This window comes from Equus caballus, chromosome 7 (assembly GCF_041296265.1).
Source record: "Equus caballus isolate H_3958 breed thoroughbred chromosome 7, TB-T2T, whole genome shotgun sequence".
In the NCBI taxonomy this organism is placed as follows: Eukaryota; Metazoa; Chordata; class Mammalia; order Perissodactyla; family Equidae; genus Equus; species Equus caballus.
Genome location: NC_091690.1, coordinates 80,893,920 through 80,914,588, shown reverse-complemented (window position 1 = coordinate 80,914,588; position 20,669 = coordinate 80,893,920). Strand labels below are relative to the sequence as shown.

General features: G+C 49.3%; 1 protein-coding gene across 3 annotated transcripts in view; it reads left to right on the top strand.

Annotated features, from left to right (window-relative positions):
* The window catches only part of DENND5A (DENN domain containing 5A), an 86,256-nt gene extending 69,766 nt beyond the window's left edge, over window positions 1–16,490 (top strand). For 2 of the 3 annotated variants that reach the window (XM_023646025.2, XM_070274746.1), the window contains 11 exons: window positions 2,950–3,034; window positions 4,607–4,691; window positions 5,156–5,284; window positions 9,303–9,424; window positions 10,608–10,753; window positions 11,332–11,450; window positions 11,855–12,036; window positions 12,628–12,710; window positions 13,213–13,336; window positions 13,928–14,096; window positions 15,462–16,490. In XM_023646025.2, coding sequence (XP_023501793.1) covers window positions 2,950–3,034; window positions 4,607–4,691; window positions 5,156–5,284; window positions 9,303–9,424; window positions 10,608–10,753; window positions 11,332–11,450; window positions 11,855–12,036; window positions 12,628–12,710; window positions 13,213–13,336; window positions 13,928–14,096; window positions 15,462–15,645 — 1,428 coding nt within the window. In that variant the 3' untranslated portion in view covers window positions 15,646–16,490. The remainder of the gene's footprint in view (window positions 1–2,949; window positions 3,035–4,606; window positions 4,692–5,155; window positions 5,285–9,302; window positions 9,425–10,607; window positions 10,754–11,331; window positions 11,451–11,854; window positions 12,037–12,627; window positions 12,711–13,212; window positions 13,337–13,927; window positions 14,097–15,461) is intronic. The other variant, XM_023646026.2, reaches the window with a different exon arrangement.
* Window positions 16,491–20,669: the final 4,179 nt, after the last annotated feature.

Genomic DNA, 20,669 nt, shown 5'->3' with positions numbered 1-20,669 from the left:
AGAGAGGGCTGGCCCCGTGGGTGAGTGGTTAAGTTTGCATGAGGGTTAAGTTTGGCAGCCTAGGGTTTTGCTGTTTTGGATCCTGGGCATGGGCCTAGCACTGCTCATCAAGCCATGCTGAGGCGGTGTCCCACATAGCACAACTAGAAGGACCTACAACTGGAATATACAACTATGTACTGGGGCTTTGGCGGGGAGGAGGAGGAGGAGAAGAAGAAGAAGAAGAAGAAGAAGAAAAATTGGCAACAGATGTTAACTCAGGTGCCAATCTTTTTTTTTTTTTTTCTTTTTAAGAAGGAAAGTAGAGAGAACCCAAACAGTTTTTGCTGCTAGCCTAAATTTTGTTCCTAGCCTTGACCGCCTGCATGCAGGGCTGCCTTCAACAAGTCCTCATAAGAACCTCTATTCCCTCACGGCTCTTTTTGGCTTTTGGTGACATTTTCCAAGAAGATGGGTATCTTTCTCTAGTGTATTTTTCTGACAATAAGAAGTGACGTTTGGTTTTTCAAACTGGTTTGATAACTGTTGCCATTTGGGGACTGATAAGTGAAAAGGGGTTGTTTCTCATCTTTCATGCATGTGACATTCTTGGAGAATCTGGTGCGATCTGTACATTGTTTGGCCACATCCCCAAATTGGTAGTCAGGCTATAATGAACCTTGCGGACTCAATCAGCCCCTTTGCAAAAAAGGAAAAGAATAATCAGTGACTTCTGAATTGGAAAGACCCAAGTGCCCTGTCACTAAGCTTCAGCCCAGCTGCTGCTCTCACTCTTTCCCTTGCTGTCTTTCTTCACCAGCATGATCACTGTGAGCCAGGGCATCCTTCTAGCACAGCGGCCTGCTGTTGCTCTTCCCTTTGGCTCTTCAGCGTTGTTGCATGTGAGGGCTCTCTGGTGACCACCATCCACACAGTTCTGTTAAGGGAGACTGCCTTCCTAGATGCTGGGCATGCAGTCATTAATGGGTCAGAGTCCTGCCCTTGGAGGAACCTACTCTAATGGTTTTGGTAAATGGATGGATGAATGGATTTCTAGAAATTGAATTACTACATCAAAGAGCATCAATATTTTAAGCTCCTGTATTGTCTTCTACTCTACCGTATTAATATACTAGGTAGTAACAGTATATACGAGTTGTCAGTCTCATTGATGTTGTTGAACATCTTTTTTTTTTTTTCAAATATTTGGTATTTCAATGAATAAAAAGTGGTCTTTTCTAGTTTTAACTTGTTTTTTTGTTTATTTTAAATTTTTTATTTTTCCTTCTTCTCCCCAAAGCCCCCCAGTACATAGTTGTATATTTTAGTTGTGGGTCCTTCCGGTTGTGCTATGTGCGACACCACCTCAACATGGCCTGATGAGTGGTGCCGTGTCCGTGCCCGGGATTCAAACTGGCGAAACCCTGGGCTGCCGAAGCGAAGTGCGTGAACGCAACCACTCGGCCACGGGCCAGTGCCATTAACTTGTGTGTTTTTTTTTTTAAGTTGCCATTGAAGTTGTTGGGTTTTAAGTTGGTTAAATCTTGTAGGAAATCCGACGGACAGCAAGTTGATGTCAACAGCTTGCTGATTTATAGATCAGAGTTTTCTCCCATTCAAATGCTTGATATTTTTTTTCCCCAGAGTAGATCAGGTTGGTGGATAGAAACAAAACAGATCCTCAGTATTCTCCAGGGAGAAATCCCTTGACTTTAAATCCTCACTTTCATCCCAGAGCATAAAATTTTCTTCAGAAGGCATTTCAAAATTAAACAGTCTGAATAATATCATTAAGAGCAATGGTTCTGACATTAGACAGACTTAAGCTTGAATTCCAACAGTCTACTTGCTAGCTGTGTGATCTTTTACAAGTTACTTAATCTGTCTGATACTCAGTTTGCTCTTTTCTGAAGAAAATGAAGATGGAGATACCTGCCTTGTAGGGTTGTTTGGAGCATTAAATAAAATATTGTATTTTAAACATTTAACATAGTGCTTAGTTCAGAACAAACCTCGAGACATTGTAGCTTCTATTATTATTATTACTTTTAGAAAATACAGAACTAAAGTCATTTATAAACTTATTATAATAACTCCTCTTACACATTATACTAATTTGTGTTGTATCAACTATGTAGGAACATTTCCCATGAATCTGAAATAAATTTTTTATCATATGACAAGGGTCACTGTGTACTGAAGGATGGCTAGAAAGAGACAAAGCAGTTGCTGGGTGGCCAGCTGGGTTCACTCACTAACCAGACAAATTGTTGTCTTACATCAGGCTTGCAAATGCTATTCAGATTTGTGCCTTGGTAAAATGACAAATTACTACATGTCTCAAATAGTTTAAACTGCAACTCTTATATTTCCAAATGCCAAGATTCTGTTATAGTGACTATAGCGTATCTCAGCCTTGTAGTTAAGCACCAGCCTACCTTTCTGCAGGCTTCTTCAGCTGTACCTTCAATAGTAAATCCTCATCATAGTGATGACTTATTCTCCCCAGCCTGCACTTAGGGCAGGAATGCCTTTAAATGTTTTAGGAAACTCAGGAGCTATCATAGAATCTCATACACTGAATATCAGCTCCTCTGTACAAAAGCCATCATGTTCTACCCAAGCTCACCTTCAACCAGCAGACCATTTAGAGGTTGATAGGTTATTTGCTTTTTTCTTTCTTTTCCAAAGAATCCATTTGGAGACTCTTTTTGGCCATGTCCTTCCTGTTCCCAATGGGGGACTGTTTCTCTTTTCTATCCCTTTCCGTTCTTTATATATCTCCTGGATTTTACTAGGGGAATATTTTTGTATACATTGCATCCAGGTGTACATTGAGATAAGAAATAGTACGGGTACTTTTTAGCAAAAGCCCGTATCTGTCTTCTCACGTTATCTCTGACTGTTTGCTGGATACCACGGCCTCTGAAATCTAAACTGATAGGAATTTTTACCTTGTGTTGGTTCCAGGGGAAATCAGCTTTGTGGTCCCACCTGTTACATTATCAGGAAAACCGGCAGAGAAAACTCACATCAGGAAGCCTCAGTACCTCAGGTAAGATTGTCTCTGCACCGGTGGAGAGAACTCCCTCTGCTCACTTTCCCAGGTCCCACTGGAGTGATTGTCTGCAGCCGACTGTTCCAGGTCAATGAAGCCTTTGCTCTGTAGTGTTTTCTTTTTTAACTGTTAAACCACGGGGCTCTCTGAACCACAGAGCATGCCAAAGCCATGGAGTTTGCTTTCATTAGGTGTTTCTATACCCTTTTGATCAGTGAAGTAGAAGATTTATGTCATAAGAGGCCAGTCTTAGAATGAATCTAGGTTTTAAATGAATTTGGGTAATACTGATGTCCTCTGTTTGGAGCAAGCTGTTTTCAGTCTTTTGTTTTATTTCTGAGATGGACATTGAGATGATCTACCCTATCAGTTTAAGAAAGCCTGTCTTGTCAGTGTCCTACCTTGGAACTTCTCAGGGTCAGGGCCTGATGTGAGTGATCCCTTCACTTCCTTTCTGTTTCTAATATAATGAAAATATCAGAGCTGGCAGGGACCCCTGAGATCATCTAGTCCAGTCCTCTTATTTCACAAGAGGAAGAAACTGGGATCAAAAAGGAATTGAATTTACTCAAGATCACACACAGAATTGATGGAAGAGACCAGATTAGGAGCCAGGCCTCTTGTCTCCTGGCGTTGGTGTTCTTTATACCATCCTACAGTGTCCCTTCAGGACAGCCCTCCTCCTTCCTTTACTTCTTGGTGGCATCTCCCTTTCACACCATCCTTCATTCTCCTCTCTCTGCCAGGGAGTTTGTTTACCTTTCTTGGATGTTCTTACCCTAATGGTAAAGATCAGTTTGAATAGGAGTGAAAAGATGGGCATGAACTCAGTGTTGCCTTTGCGCTTGAACTAGTTAACCTCAACCAGCACTAAACGTGATTGTAACCTAGGTATGAGACCTCCCTAAATAGACTTACAAGGAGTTTTTTTGTCCATTTTCTGGATATGGGAGCAAACAGTCTTCTCAGGAAGGTTATAGAAGTTATTGCTAAGGGATAAACTGTAGCCAAAGATTCTCAACAGCTAAGTGATAAAGATGCTATGTTTTAAATGTTGGTCTGGACATGAGGACATAAAGATATGGTATCTAGAGGTCCTAAGCATTCTGGAACCTGTTCTTCACACATTCCGTTGGCTTCATACATTCCATTTTGTAGCCCATTTTGAGGCAAGAGCAGAACATGAGAAGTAGCTCCAAGTGGAAGCAGTGTGTCAGTGGGTTATGATGAGAACATGCTGGATTAGGAGCCAGGGGATCTGTGTTCCTTCCAGTCCTGACTTTGCCACTTGGTGACTGGGGCAAAGCCAGTGACCTCTCTGAATTTCAGTTCCTTCCTCTGTGGTACCTTCCTTGGTTATTTGGTAAGTTATTAGAGAATTAAATGAGATAATAAGCTTAAAAGTATAAAATCTGATACCTAGTAGGTACTTAATAAATATTTGTGAAATAATTGATCGTAATGTTACCCAAGTAACCAACTGTTGTAGAAATTTGTGATTTGAGATAAAGATAGTAAGCCATTTGGATAGTCAGATCTCTTTGGACATGACCAACTATTTTATTCTAGGAATACTTCTTGACTCAGAACGGAGGAAGTCTGATGCCAGCTCAGTCATGTCTCCCCTGAGAATCTCCCTCATTCAGGATATGAGGTCAGTCTGGGCTCATATGTAATAAGCTACTAAAATCCTGTTTTCAGTTGCTGCGTAGGTGTCCACATTAAATAGCAGGGTCTTAGTCTCTTGGGCTTCTGCAGCGTCTCAGTTAACCAGGAAGCCCTCCTCATTGGTCCTGTGCTTCATGGTGCGTTTGTAGCACTGTATAAGCAGTTGGGTTTCCTAACGTTTTGGGTGAATTATACCAGAGTATCTCAAGGCCTTAAGGGCTCCAGGGTCAGCCGGGCTTTCTGAGAGCTGTACTGTCTTCCTACCCCCAAATTGTGGTGAGCCTATCTGGCAAAGCTACATGGAAGCCCAGGATTTAGAGAACAAGAGAGACGGCGTCTCCCAGGATGGGATAGGGCTGCCTCACCAGCCTCCTTTGGCTTTACAGGGGAGGTGTTGTGAGTTCATCTCCCACCCCACCCTCCACTTCCTTTTTCACATTCCCCCTTCAGGCACATCCAGAATATCGGGGAAATCAAAACTGATGTGGGAAAGGCCAGAGCATGGGTGCGACTGTCCATGGAAAAAAAGTTACTTTCCAGACACCTGAAGCAGCTTCTCTCAGACCATGAGCTCACCAAGTAAGACCACTCCACCTGGAGTAGAACCAGGTGCCCGGGAATGGCGGGAGGGGTTGGAAGCCCATGTGGGAAGGGGGAGTGTTCCATATGTCGTTACTGCTGCCTTCAGCTCAACTCACATTGCATGTGGAAGTTTTGCAGCATTTCCTCTTCTCCCTCTTTATCTGTAGAAGAATAATTCTGCTGTGTTTGTTCTTTCCGCCTTCTTAATCTGCACCTGCATGTCCAAAAATAGTTTTCTTAATGAGCTACTGAGAAGGATCTGGTTCTCATGGGGAACCTCAGCATTTTGGGGCTCCTCCTCTCCTTGCTGCTCTCAGATGACTTGTATACCTCTTGGGCACAGGGCATTTTCTCCATCTCTTTCCTGTCCTGGGGAGGGAAGGATTGGAGAATTAAAAAGAAACTTCTAAGCTATCCCCTTATTTCTTTTGTTCTCTCTTGAGCCCAGGCCCAGCCCAAAGTAACCAAGTCCTTGTTCTTCCTCTCTGGACCCTGCCTGAGTCTCCCTAGAGCTTAAAGGGCTGTCAGATAACCCTCCCAGGGCCACTCAGGCTCCAGTTCCCTCTGGTGACTTTATGTCATCTGCATTCTTTCTGTGCCTTCTCTGCTAGAGGAGGAGGGGGGTGCTATCTGCCCTCTCTGTCTTTTCCTGTATGCAGTATGTTTGGCTCTTTCTTCATTCGTAAGCCTGTTGGGCACTTTTGTTTAGCACTTCCTTAGGCATCTTTTCCTAGTATCCTTTATTATATGGCTTCCCCATGGATGATAAAGCAGAGGAGTAGGCCTTGAGGAAATTTTTTATGAGCCAGTTGATTAAACCTGCAGAATCTGTTTTTGTTCAAAGTGAAAATATAATTTTTTACACTGTTTATTGTGTGTGTAAACCACAGCAAGAAACCAGGTTTAAAACCTTGATAGGTTAGAGAGCTCATTTTGAGAGCTCACATAACAGTGATTCTTTTTTTTTTTTTGGTAAAGATTGACACCTGAGCTAACAACTGTTGCCAATCTTTTTTTTTTTCTTCTCCCCAAAGTCCCCCAGTACATAGTTGTATATTTTAGTTGTGGGTCCTTCTAGTTGTGCTGTGTGGCACGCTGCCTCAACATGGCCTGACAAGTGGTGCCATGTCTGTGCCCAGGATCTGAAGCGGCGAAACCCCAGGCCGCCGAAGCGGAGCACGCAACTTAACCGCTTGGCCATGGGGCTGGCCCTGAAACAGTGAATCTGAAAGCACCTGGATGTGATTTCCTACGGGAACAAAGGGACTTAGGAATAAAATTTGAAGACTGGGAGGACAACTAAAAGAGAACAAGTAGACATTTAAGCCTGGAGTTTGGAGTGGAAACATTTGCACACCACATTCTAGAGGACACTTGAGTGTGGTGAAAAAATCTGTCACTGTAGCTGTGTGGGCACCAGGGCCTGAGAGGGCAAGAGTGTTTCCTGCTGGCCAGTGTGGGCACCAGGAGAGGCTGCAGCTGAGCAAGGGGACAGAGAGGCATCTGAGAGGGGTCAAGCACAAGAACTTTGGAAGTCCAGGGCAGGGCGTAGGTCTAGGGTATAGGAGCTTGAAGGGCTAGGCAGCAGCAGACGGCACAGACCTTCGTGAGGGGGCTAATCTTGACTTCTTTAAACTGTCGCCCTGTTAGAGGAGTTCAGCTCTGAATTTACTCAGTATGTAGTAACTTCTCACCTGATCTTCTGACCTACTACTGCTATTCTGTGCTACTCCAGTGAGTGGGAAATAAGGAGAGTTTTGCTGCCACAGTTGCATTTTGGATGGGGTATAGGGAGAGAGGGAGGGGCCTTTCATCAAAACCGGCAGCTCCTCCATCCTGCCCTCTCATCTTTCTCTTCAGTTTCCGTAAAGCTCCAGCCACATCACACCCCTCACCCTTCTCAGGATGTCTTCAGCCCTTTCAGGGGCTAGTCAGAAGTTTTCTTTGCCAAAGTGCCTAGACTCCTCAGAGACTTGATCTGTTCCTCCTCCGGGCACGCATAGCATTTGTGCATCCCTGTTTTACCACTGACAGGCTGCAGTATTGTTATCTAGCTCCTTGCTGCATATTAAAATTTGCCTTCATCGAGGGCATGAACCACATGCCTTTCAGGGCTGAGCATGTTGCCAGCACCTAGTAAGTATTCAGTTGTACGCATAAAATATGTGCACAGCTAGCTGCCTAGAAAGGAGGAGGTGGACAGCCTTGGAGAGTCTATCTTGCTAGCGTGTTGCTGAGTCTCTGGGATTTCCAGCTAGCCTCCACGGCTCTTTGCAGCTTGGAGATGGGGTAGGGTGGCAGTAGGGTGAGGGGACCGTATATTCTAAGGGAGGAGGTCAGTGTGCTCCTGTGTAGTGAGCTCAGACTCTTTTTCCGTGACCTCTCTGCGGTGACTGAGACTGTCTGGTGTCCCCTCCACCTTGAAACCCACTGTGCATGGCTGCCAGGGCCCTGAACCATCCTGTTCTCTGTCTCGCCTTGCTCTTTCTGGGATGTTGGCTTCCACCGTACTCAGTTCTCTGCGTGCACATGTTCTTTTCGCTCTCTCACTTGCTCGCTCTCTCTTGCACTTGTGATCTCACCCATTCTCATGACTTCTGCCACCTTTAAGCAAGTGATTCCCACATCTGAAGCTCTAGCTCTGACGTTTCTTCTGAGTTCCAGTCCTGCATTTATTTCCATTCACATATCTTACCTTTAGCTCAGAGAGAACAAAAGCAAGCTTCACAGAGTCTTCACCAGAACTACCTTCCTCTCACATTTTTTGTTAATGTCACCACTATTCTCCCCTCTCCTCCCCTCTCCTCCCTACCTAGGTTCAAAATCTGGAGTCAGTTTGGCTCCTTAATTTGCCTTGCCTCGCACATCCCCATTTCAGGTCCTTAGCCTCTGCCCCACCTGTCTGCTTACCTAGTACAGCCACTGCTCCAGTTTCACCCTCATGCCCCTTCCTCCCTCAGCTGCACTCAGTTTAAGTTTCCTGAAGTTGGTCATCGCTTTCCCTTTCCTTCTGGGGCAAATTGCAGAAACCTATTACCAGTAGGGCAGATTGCAGACTCGTTAGCCTGAATGTTCCAGAACCTTCCTTCATTTGACTCTAGCCTAATTTATCAGACTCATTGCTAATTGGTCACTTCTCTGCGCCCTCAACTCCAGTCAAACTGGTTTTCACACCTTGTCCTCCTTCCCTCCAACACCTGTCTAAATCTGTGCTGATTGTGAATCCGTACCTCTCTGGCCCTAGTGATTGCTGTCTTGGCAACCAGGACATTCCCTTCTTCTGTTCTCTGTGTATTTCTCTGTGCTGAGGGCCTGTGCACTCGGTTGTCAGTGTCCCTCTACTTGGGGAAGATATCGTTGCTGTGCACTTGCAGAAGGCCTACAGTGTCAGGCAAGGGAGCTGGCCTTTTATGAGAAAGCAGTGGGGTTGAGATGTGGGGAGGGGGTGTGGGTAGTTTGAAAGTAGGGAAAGGCCATGTTCTATGCAGCTCTTCCTTGCCCAGGACCTAGATCCTTCCCTTCATTGCCTCTGAAGCTGTCCTGGCTTTTCATTCACATTCAGAGCAGGGTTCCGACTCCTGGCTCTCATGGTCTGAGACCACCCTGGTAATGAATGGTGATCACAGACCTCCTGCCATTGCTTCTCCCCCACCACACGCTGAGGTGATGCCCCAGCTAGAGGCCTGAGAGGGCCTTAGTCATCCCTGAGGGAATTTCATTCCAGCCCTCACTCTAAGAAAGGAGATGCCATGACCTCTGACACTTTACGTTATAGTAACATCAACCCTTGGGCCCAGGCAGAGTTTGGTTTTAGTTGTTCCTGCTGTAGCTTAAGCCACTTTCCCTCTAGTCCTCAGTTAGACAGAGTGGCTGGCTCTCTTCCCTTCTTAGGTGGCCTTAAGGAACTTGAGGCATGACGTCTTATTCCCTGTGCTGTCTCCTCCAGAACTGCGTGATTCTGGCCTCTTTCCCTGCCTTTGGCTGGGAGACTGATGTATTGCCTCCTCTCCGACAGGAAGCTGTACAAGCGCTATGCCTTCCTGCGCTGCGACGACGAGAAGGAGCAGTTCCTCTACCACCTCCTCTCTTTCAATGCTGTCGACTACTTTTGCTTCACCAATGTCTTCACAACTATCTGTGAGTAGCCCTGGCTCCCCACCAGCCTCCTCAGTGCCTTCTTCATGAGCCTCCTGAGGCTGACTCACTGTCCCCTTTTTAAAGAAGATCATCACTGTACTTTCCATTTGCCTCCTGCTTCTGTGGGGAGAGAGGTGCACTGTCCTCCTTGAAGGTGTTTTTTCCTCTGAAGCTTCTTACCCTTCTTCTGAACTGGGGAGCCCAGTCCTTTTGGCCGTTGTGTTGTTGCTGTTGTCCTGGGCACTGCTCTGGGAGCCTGAGGCGATGGAGGTGGAGTGGGGTGGGGTGGGGTGGTGAAGTTCCCTGGCCCCTCTGCACGCCTGTAATGAAATCTCCCTTTGGTTTGGGCTGAGGGAGTCATTCAGCATCGTAGAAGGTTTCGGACCAGCCCCCAGGGATAACACCTCTTCTGGAAGTAGCAGAGAGAACTCGCGATGGCAGTGGGAGGTTTGGGTCCTGGCCCTGCTCTGCCCTCGCTCATTATGTTTCCGTGAGCAGTCTCCCCTGCTGTGGGCCTCCGGCTCCTTATTTGCAGAGTGAGGACGAGGGCTCAGTATGGTCTAGGGAAGGCCCCTGGGGCCTCATCTTTCTCTGGTGCCAGGATGCTCTGTTGGGTGGGGTAGTCTCTGAACTGGCCCCTGGCTAGTTGTTTGCCAGTGACGCAGCAGCCTCAGCGGCTGCATGGACTCTTGCTTCTATGTGACATTCGTCCTCCCTCTCAGAGACAAGGGCTGTAGGCTTCAGTAGCAGCAGCACTGGACTGGAGTTCAGGAGACCTGAGGGAGACTATTTCCCTCCCAGTGCCTCGGAAAAGACCTTGTAATTCCTGCGTGGCCTCTCCTGAGATTGTTAGAGTTCATGAGAGGATCGGTTGAAAAGTGCTCAGAAAAGCAATTCAGTCCAGTGTCGAGTTGGTGATAGTGTTTGGGGAGCAGGGTCACTGAGCTCTGAGCCTGCAGGTGGGCGTGGGTCTCTGATGTCTGGGTGCTGACCCTGGGAGGAGTGAGGCTGAGGGGAGGATTGGCTAATACTCTAAGCCATCTGGAAAACAGCTCCAGAGACCTGCTGCTCCGGCTCTGCCGGGGCCGCAGTCACGCCAGCATGCCTGGGGCAGGCCGGGGCCCTTTCAGGTATGGGAGGGATTCCTGGTCCCCCTCAATGCCTTTTTGCCTCCCCTCAACAGTGATCCCATACCACATCCTGATTGTACCCAGTAAGAAGCTGGGGGGCTCCATGTTCACCGCCAACCCATGGATCTGCATCTCTGGAGAACTGGGTGAGACACAGATCCTGCAGATTCCCAGGAACGTGTTAGAGATGACCTTTGAGGTATGTGTTATCTAGGGACCGCAACCCCATGCTCTCGGAGTTTGCAACAGCTGCTTTTGTGGAGCTTCTGCAGGGTTTTATGGAGGCCTTGCTCTGTACGGTGTGACGTATCATCACAGCTGACCTGTCCTGAGATGGTCAGAGGCTGGAGCCCAGGGTTGACCCAAGGAGGGGGGAGCCTGCCCTGTCTAAACGGTCTCTGGCTGGAAGGCACTTCCCCATCTGGACTTACATACCTCCCTGTCCATGGCGTGTGGGGAGACCCCCAGAGTTCTTCCAGCTGCTGAGCCCAGGTTTTCACAGAGACCTCTGAACCTCAGCTTGCTGTCCCACTTCCAGAGCCGCCTGCCCCTACGTCCTGTTCTTCCTCTAGGTAGCGCATCTCCTTTCTCTGCCGGGGGCCCCCTCACAAGACAGTGCTGTACTTTGGCGGTAGGTGGAGTCATGAGCTCCGCCCCTGCAGATGCTGGGGGACCCGATTGCAGGCAGCCAGTCTGATCTGTGCCTCTGAGAAATGCTGTTCTTTTCTCCTGCTTTCTTGACCTACCCCATCTTCTCTGCTGGCTGTTGTTTTGCAGTGCCAGAACTTGGGGAAGCTCACTACTGTGCAGATAGGCCATGATAACTCTGGGCTGTATGCCAAGTGGCTGGTGGAGTATGTGATGGTCAGGAATGAGATCACAGGACATACCTACAAGTAAGTGTTCCTCAGCCATGCCCTAAGATAGTGGGGTAAGCCTACCACCAGGGGCTGTGTTTGATGTTTGGGGATCTGGAGTTCTCAAGGAGACCCTTTAGGCAGTGATAGGCTGAGGCACCCTCCTGTTTGTCTCTGCCTCGTGCACCTGAAGAGAAATAGAATGAGAATTTGCTAAGCAAAGGTGTATGATATTGCAGTGCACAGGTTCCAGGCCACCTATCCCTCGAGTGCTTCCCTGATAATACACAGTGGGATGGTGAGCAGGGCCTTGAGGGATCACCAGCCTGGTTTCAGAGCCTTGCCCCAGCGATTGGCTTTGTTGATGGCTCTTGCTGAGCAGAGGGAAGGAGAAGGACACTAGAGGAGCTGGCAGCTCTGACAAGCCCTTGTCTGACCTTTAGGTTCCCATGTGGCCGGTGGTTGGGGAAGGGCATGGATGATGGAAGCCTGGAGCGGGTCCTGGTTGGGGAGCTGCTCACATCCCAGCCCGAGGTGGATGAGAGGCCATGCCGGACACCACCCCTGCAGCAGTCCCCCAGCGTCATCCGGAGGCTTGTTACCATCTCTCCCAACAACAAGCCCAGTGAGTGAGGGGAGGGGCTGGGCCTTCAGGCCGCCCAGCCTGGGGAATGTGGGCGGATCTCTGGAAGCCCTGACGTGGGAACCCAGATCCCAGCCTGTGCAGCTGCCTCAGGAACCACCTCTGCCAGCAAAGCAGCCTCAGGCATTTGTCACCCTCCTCTCATGCATTAGTGGGGGGTTTGGCCTTGAAGGAGCAGGAGAGCTCATGGAACCCCGCCTGGGTCCTCTGTACTATTCGTGAATGATCCTGCAGAGGAGAGCGTTTGCTTTCTGGCCGCCTTCCTGGTTCCTGGACATCATAGCCAAGTCTTGGCCCTCTTTTGGTTGCCAAAAATTCCAGGGTAAAATGAAAAATAAACTTTACCAGCATCTTTTAGGGACAAAACTATAAGACATCGACTTTTTCTTTTTTCTCAAGATTTGAAGAAGAACTAGCTCAGCAAAGTTGGGTTGGCAAGAGCCATTCTTCCCAGGGGCCAGGCTCCCCTGCCTGTCCTGTGGACCACCCTGGTGTCCTCAGTCGCTTGCTAAGCTCAGCTCAGTACTGTTAGCCTCTGAGATTGGTGAGGGATGTCTGCTTGGTTTTTATCAGAGCTGAACACCGGGCAGATCCAGGAGTCCATCGGGGAGGCAGTCAACGGCATCGTGAAGCACTTTCATAAGCCTGAGAAAGAGGTGAGCCTTCCTGCCCTCCAAACCAGGGCCCTCTATTGAATAAGAGAGAAGAATCTTTTTCTAGGCCCTTGTGCTGTGGACAGCCCAGGGTATAGTGTGTGCCTCAGTTCGTTTGAGATTGAGCAGATTCCTTGCTCTGGGGGTCTCTGCCTCAGGTTACCCTGTTTTCCTTACACACTAATGACCCAGCGGAGTCCCTGGGTCCCTAGTGAACAGTGTGTATTCTTGTCCTCTTCTGGATTTGCCTGGGTCTTCCTGAAGAGTGGCCACACTGGCTTTGTTCCTCTGGTGGGGACCCAGATCCATCATCTGTTCATTCCCCTTCATTCAACAGCAATCCACTGAGGCTGCTCTGAGCCAGGCACTGTGCCAGGTGCTGGGTGGAATAGGCAAGGTCCCTGCCTGTCTTGCCGCCCTCCCAGCTGTGGGCTGTGGGTTTGGGGATGCGGTGGGAGGGCAGCCTGGCTGAGGCGAGCGTGGCCCTCCCCTGTTTCCCCACTAGCGAGGCAGTCTGACGCTGTTGCTTTGTGGAGAGTGCGGCCTCGTCTCGGCCCTGGAACAGGCTTTCCAGCATGGATTTAAATCGCCCCGGCTCTTCAAAAATGTCTTCATTTGGGATTTCCTGGGTGAGTTGGGCTAGGGTGTGAGGGTGGGAAGAGCATGTAGAAACGTGGCGACTCGCCAACATAGCGTGGTGCTGACCATGGGCTCTGAGGTTCAGAAGCTGCGTCAGGTGCCTCTCGGATTAGCTTTGTCGTGTGTTTGCCCCAGCTTTTCTCAGAGGTGATGACAGAAGCGCTCCCCTCCTTTTTCCCCTCACCTCCTGAGAAAGAGACAGAAAAGATTCTTTCTAGGCATCTGTTACGTAGTGCAGGCTCAGTGTGAGTCCTCACCCTCTCCTTTTAGATCCACAAGGCCAGCTGAAAACATTGAAGCCCAAGCCCCATGTGGCGCCCTCTTGGAGAATTTTCGTGCAGGGAGCTTCTCCCCCAAGAGTTTTAAAAAAATTTTCAGACTAAGGAAGGGACCATCTTTATATCAAGGGCCACATAAATAAATTTAAAACAAGGATAAGGAACATAAGGATTGTTGTCAGAACACTCATGTTATTCTCCTGCGTCGACATGAGAGGCCCCTGGCAAGTGGCCTGCGGGACTGTCAGGGAGGGGTCACTTTTGAGAGCCTTTGTCACCGGCAAGCTTTTCTCCTTTTCACAGAAAAAGCACAAACCTATTATGAGACTTTGGAGCAGAATGAAGTTGTCCCTGAGGAAAACTGGCATATGAGGGCCCGGAACTTCTGCCGATTTGTCACTGCGATCAACAATACTCCGCGCAGCATCGGCAAGGACGGCAAGTTTCAGATGCTGGTGTGCCTGGGAGCCAGGTACTGCGGCCTCACGCCCAGTGCGCGGGCAGCCAGCCCTGGAGGGTGTGCTGGGGGGGTGGTGGGCGCTATTGACCAGATGCCCTTGGGCAGGTGAGGCCTTGGAAGGCTTCCTGGGGGCCCTTCATTTCCATCGTGTGTGCCATGCGTGTGTGTGGGGATCTGTGGAGCGGGAAGGAGGCTGTGTGTGTAGCTGGAGAGGAGGGGCCGCATTTTGATGGGAAGGAATAAAACCACCCGACTGGTGAAGTTTGAAGCAGAGTGTATCTAGTCACTCCTTCAGCAAACTGTTGAATATGCCAGGCCTCATGGAAGGTGGTGGGAATAGAGCTAAATAAAATATGGTCTCTATCATTTAGAAATTCACTTGTCCCGATTAAACACAGTACAAGGCAGAAGGTTGTGAGAATCCAAAAAGGAAGTGTGCATTCGTAAGGCATGCTGAAAATGTGGAGGAGAAAGATCAGAGGCGGCTTCAGGGAGGAGGCTCTAAGGAGGATAGGGACCTTGAGGAGCTGGAACAGAGAATCTTTCCGTGTTAGGATGGACTGGTTTAGTCAGGGAACTGAAATGATATTAATTTGATATCATGGATGGTATGCATCAGAGTGGGTAAGATTGTTGGGGGGTATCCCAGTAGGTCAGATGAGAGCATGAAGCCCAAGTAAACTGAAGGCAGTAGTTTCTTCAGGCCACGGAAGGGAGGGAGTTGGCATAGTGGTTAAGAACAGACCCTGGAACCAGATTCACATCTCAGATCAGCCACTTACTAGCTGTGTAATCTTGGACAAGCTCCTTAACCTCCGTGTTCCTCATTTCATCTATAAAGTGGGGATAATGATCATGCTGACAGCACCTGCCTCATGTCGTAGGGTTGTCATGAAGGTTGACTCCCTTAGAACAGGGGCTGGTACATGCTGAGTGCTATGTGGATGTTAGCTCTCAGCGTTACTCCTGGTAGTGGTAGCTGTCAGGAGGAGCGATGCTCTGGGAGAGATTGGCTGTTGAGATGAAGGAAGTGGTGCTGACTGGACCTGGTGTCTGGTTGGTGGGATTGTCTAGGGAGGGAAGCAGGGAGACGGGGGATGAGGAGCAGCCCTGGTGGCAGATGATGGGGCCGATTTGGGTCCTCTTGGGTTCGTGTCCCTGGGACTGGGCAGGCCCCCGTGGCAGCCTTTTAAAGCTGGGTAAGGTCTCTTTGCCAAGCCCTGGTAGGGGAGGGAAAGGGGGCTGTGGGGAGCTGTCCGCTTCTCCAGCTTCAGGCTTCGTTCAAGGAGTGGTGGTGCAGATTCCCTCTTGGCCTCGCACTAACTGGCTCCCTTCCCTTTCCCTTCTCCACCATCTGGACTGCTCCTGCCCTGCCAGAGATCACCTCCTACATCACTGGATTGCCCTGCTGGCCGACTGCCCCATCACCGCGCACATGTATGAGGATGTGGCACTGATCAAAGACCACACACTGGTCAACTCCTTGATCCGCGTGCTGCAGACATTGCAGGAGTTCAACATCACGCTGGAGACGTCCCTTGTCAAGGGCATCGACATCTGACTTCCAGCACCAGCGAGCAGCGGGACCGAGAGAGACTCACCCTGCAGCTCTGACCCTTCTTCCCAAAGGGACTTCAGCGAGTTGTGCAGGAGACGGAGAGGAAATGTACACTCACTGTAAAAAGAAAACTAGAGGATTTTTGGAATAAATAATCTATTTTAGAGTTTATTTGCTGATTTGCTTTTTACACACTTTCATGTGAAAGAATGATAGAGAGAGGGAGACGAGGTTGGTGCCGCTTATTTTGAAGCTGGCGCCCTCCCTCGCCGCGGCCGCGAGCTGGGAGCCTACGGCCTCCCTGGACTGAGCCTGCGGCACCGCGTGCCAGGCGGTCCTGCTCCCTTGCCCCACCGCGTTGATGAGGCCATTCCACATCGTTTTTAAACTAATGTTTTCTATCTTAACATTGTTATGGATATTTGGCTTTCCTGGGCCACGCACAGGTGTGCTGAGCGGGAAGCCCCAAGCTCCAATCAAAGGGATTCTAGTCGCGCCTCCCCAGGCACTGCCAAGCCAGTCCACGTCTTTTCTGTTTGTCAGTATTATTTGGGAAGGAGAATGCTGAGATGTACCATCGTGCAGCAAATCACGTTTCCTCTTGGCACGCGGTTGCACAGAAGTAAACATACGCATGTTTTAACAGGTTTTCCTTTTCATTTTTTACGTATTATTTATTTAACCCTCCATTGTGTGTTTTAAGTCTTTCTTTTCTTTTTTCTTTTTTTAAGGAAAGGAAAAGCTTGTCACAGTCTAACTGGCTATGTTATTACTGTTAAATTTATGTTGTTTTGCAACTTAGAAACCAGCTACAGTATGGCCCACTTAATAAAACACCTGAAACGAGACTGCCTGGGTCCCTGACTCTGTGGGGTTTGTGAGCGGCCGAGGGTGAGTTTGGCCCATCTGAGAACCGGGCTGCAGCATCGCCTCTCCCTGAGCTGACTCGCGGTTGTGGACTGCCCAGGGTTCCCCCGAGGGCCTGGCGTCTCTGGGGTCCTTCCTGCTGCAGCCCCGGGAGCTTTCATAGCCATTAATTGAAATAGTTGATGAGAGGAATGTAGACAGGGGTTATTTTCCTCCTCCACAGAGGAGGAGGCTGAGGCACAGAGGGGAAAAGACCTGGCCAAGGTTGCAAAGTTGTCACTTGACCAAGACAGGATGGACCATTTCTTGAAAGGTAAGGAAGAACAGGTGTTAAAACATAGGGCACATGCGACCCTGTCTGCCTTCAGAGAAAAAGCTCTTTCTTGAGAGAAAGGTTTGCTTTTCCTGAGGTGGCAGGTGTAGAGCTTTATGAGGGTTCTGGGAATCGGCTTGCTTCAGTTTATTCTTCAGCCAAGCTGCTTGGGCAGGAAGCTCCAGAAGTGTAGCATGACCAGGTAGAAGGCCTCAAACCAGTCAGCGTCCTGTTAGGCTTCCCTGAGTTTGCATGTGCTCTTCCCTCTGCCTGGAATGCCTCCCCTCGGGGCCACTTCCTGTCCATTGTTCAGGGTTTACTGTAGGAGTCACCCACTGTGAAGCCTTGCCTGACAACAACCACCGACACCATCCCCTGCCACCCCCCCCACACAGTCACTCCCTCATTGCACTCCTTAGTTCCTGAGATGCTGGCACCTCCTCTCAGGGTTGGCGTTGCTGCTTGCGTGTTGGGCCCACACCCTGGCCTGTGAGCTCCTAGAGGGCAGAGAGGGTCTCTGGTTCATCTCCATCCCTGGTGTCTGGCAGGTGGCAGGTGCCCAGGTAAGGGTTTTTGAAGAGATGAGGGAAGGGACTAGAGGCTTCTAGGACAGCCACAGTACGACATCCTGCCAGCAGGGGGCGTGTGTCAGCCGCGCCGCCCCTGTCTACACGAAGGCCAGGGGAGTCTTTGGTGTTTTGGAAGTGGCGGAGAGAAGGTAGGGAGCGGTGGGCATCGCCCCTGGAGCAGGAAGGGGGATTCCAGGTGGGGCAGGAGGGCAGCATGGACCCCGCTGCATGTGTGTCTGTTGCGGGCCTAGGCCAGCGCCCTGAGCCAGGTGCTGTACGCCGCACCCCTCCCTCCCGCTCACAGCTCTGCAAGGCTGTACAGATTATCCCTGGTTTATGGGTGAAGAGGTCAGAGCTCAGAGAAGCTTAATCACTTGCCCAAGGCCACACAGCCTATAAGTAGTTTGCAGTTACCAGAACTGTCTCTCCAAGGTTGTGTGGCTTTTCCATTGACAACCACTTTGTTGACTCAGGTCCCTGCTCAGATGTCCTCAGAGGGACCCGCCCTGATCACTCTAAAATATCAAAGGTCCTGTCAGTCGTTTTTATCCCCTTATTCTGCCTCAGTTTCCTTCCTAACTCCTACAAGCAGTATCCTCATTATTTACTAATTCTAAATGTACGTATTATAAGGGAGGCACACAGTTCGCTTTGTTCACTAGGGAGTAACTGGTACACAGTAGGTACCCAGTAAATATATGTGGAATAAACGAATTCATTGGCGGTGGTCAGGATCACAGACTGTGGAGTCAGAGTCCTTAGGGAGAATCCTTGCTCTGCTCCTGTGACCTAGAGCAAGCTTCATAACGTTCCTGAACCTCAGTTTGCTCATCACCTATAAACTGGGAATAATAGGGTTTTCGTGAGGACTAAGTGACTCTACATATACGCCTGGAACAGGGTTGGGTTTGTGCTCAGTGCCTGATGAATGGTGGTGGTGGTTACCCTATTGTGTCAAGCTGTGTCCTGGTTCCTGACCGAGGCCCAGACCCCCAGCCCTCAAGGAGCTCAGAGGTAGGTGCTATGGGGGAGTGCGACACCACGGCACGGATTGACCACGAGGAGTCAAGCTTTCAGTGGACAGTTGTCAGAGAAGTGACATTACGTGTAGAGAGAACAGCATGAGCAGAGACGTGGGGATGCGAAGGCGTCTGCCGGGTTGTGAACCTTGGGGAAGTCTAGGGCCAGAGTCAAGCCTGAGGTGGGGAAGGAGCAGACTGTGGGCCCCACGTCCACCAAGTGGGAGACAAGGAAAAGGCTGGCAGGTATCCCAGGGCCTTGAACATTGCTGGTGCTCAGTAGATGTGGATGAACTGAATGAATGAGCACATGCCATGGGGACAAAAACCAGAGCCATGCCACCTGTATGCGGCATTCCAAGAGCACACTAAGTGACCTGTGAAGAATGTGATGGCTGCTCTGGGCCCTCCTTGTCTGATGGGAGAAAAGGAAACCTGTGGTCAGAGCACAGTGGCTGGGCTGAGACACAACAACTGCTTGTCTCAAGTGCAGTGTGGCTCGGAGAGTGTGTGACCTGAACAAGTCACTGACAGTGTGCTTGTAACCAAAGGGTCTGGTCTGCCACAGGACAGACTCACCCCACGATGGGGCCACGTATCTCAGGGGAGTAAAGGGAGGAGTGTGGTTTAGGTAACCTGGGAGTGCTGCTCCTTATCTTCTTCCAGCTTTTAGGTGCTGATTACCTGAGCCGCTGCCCAAGCCACTTAGAGTTAAATGCCCCTGTATGTGGTGATGGGTCTACCTGGAACAACGGTCCAGTGGGTCATGGTTCCGCGTGGTGGGTGTACAGCATTCAGCGCGTGGTTATGTGCTTCAGTGGAGGGTGCTGGTGGCCTCAGTCAGCCAAGACGGCAGAGGAGCATCACCCTTTCCAGCAGACATTGCTGAGAAGGTGAATGTGAGTCAGGTTTTATAAATCAGGGCTTTCCTGGGACCAGCTATCTGGTCCTTCTAACGGCTGACCCTGCTGTGAATGTCTCACTCTACTGTGTTTTGTTTCATCATCTGCTACAAATGCTTTCTGGAATGATGTGTGATATGAGAGCAGACAGGTTCAGTAGCTCAGTATTTCAAGGACACTCGAGTCAACTGCCTCCGCGGCTCTGGGTGGATGAAGTGCATTCAATTTGCTCAGCAAGCAGCCCTGCCTGCCTGGGCTTCTGCACCTGCTCTCATTCGGTGCTTCCCAGACCCTGAGATTTCGGGGACTGGGAAATAAACATGCAAGCGAATGAACTCAGAGAATTATTTTAACACAAGTGCCCTTGTAACCACCAGCCAGGTGAAGAATGAAGCTTTACCAGCCTCCCCAGAACTCCTCCATGCTCCCCTGGCCCATCCCAGTCCCAGCAGCCTCCCTCCTTCCGCCTTCTTGACCTTTACAGTAATCACTTCCTTGAGTTTCTTTATTGTTTTATCACCCACATGTGCCTCCCTATGCACTAGTTTTCAGTCTGTTTGGTTTTTTTAGTTTGACGTAACTTTTAAGTCTCTTCTAATCTAAAAGGTCTCCTCTACCCCTTTCTTTCCTTTACAGTTTATCTGTTGAAGAACCTGGGGGCCGGCCCGGTGGCGCAGTGGTTAAGTGCTCACGTTCCGCTTCTTGGTGGCCCGGGGTTCGCCGGTTCGGATCCCTGGTGCGGACATGGCACCCCTTGGCAAGCCATGCTGTGGTAGGCGTCCCATGTATAAAGTAGAGGAAGATGGGTATCGATGTTAGCTCAGGGCTGGCCTTCCTCAGCAAAAAGAGGAGGATTGGAAGTAGTTAGCTCAGGGCTACTCTTCCTCAGAAAAAAAAAAAAAAACAACCTGGACTGTTTGCTCTGTAACTTCCCACTTCTGGATTTTGCTAATTTCATGCTGGTGGTACAGTTCAGTGTGCCTTTATCCTCTGCATTTCCTGCAAATCAGCAGCTAGATCCAGAGACTTGATTTGCCTCGGGTTTGAAGCATTCAAGGAGACTCTAGGCGATGCCGTGCTCGTTTATCAGGAGGCCTATCATGTCTGTGTTCAGGTTTTTTGATGTGAGCAGCCACTGATGCTCAATGCCGACATCCTGTAAGTAATTCACTGGGGAGTTGCAAGCGGGGGATATCCTAATCTATCATTTTGTTTTCATTTATTAGATGGAATAATTTTATAAGGAGATATTGCCCCTATTTGATTTCTCATTAGAGTTTATGTAGGAAAGACAGCATAAGTGCTTAATTCTTTTCTTTTACTTACTCAACTTTTAAGATAATGAACTGGACTGGTT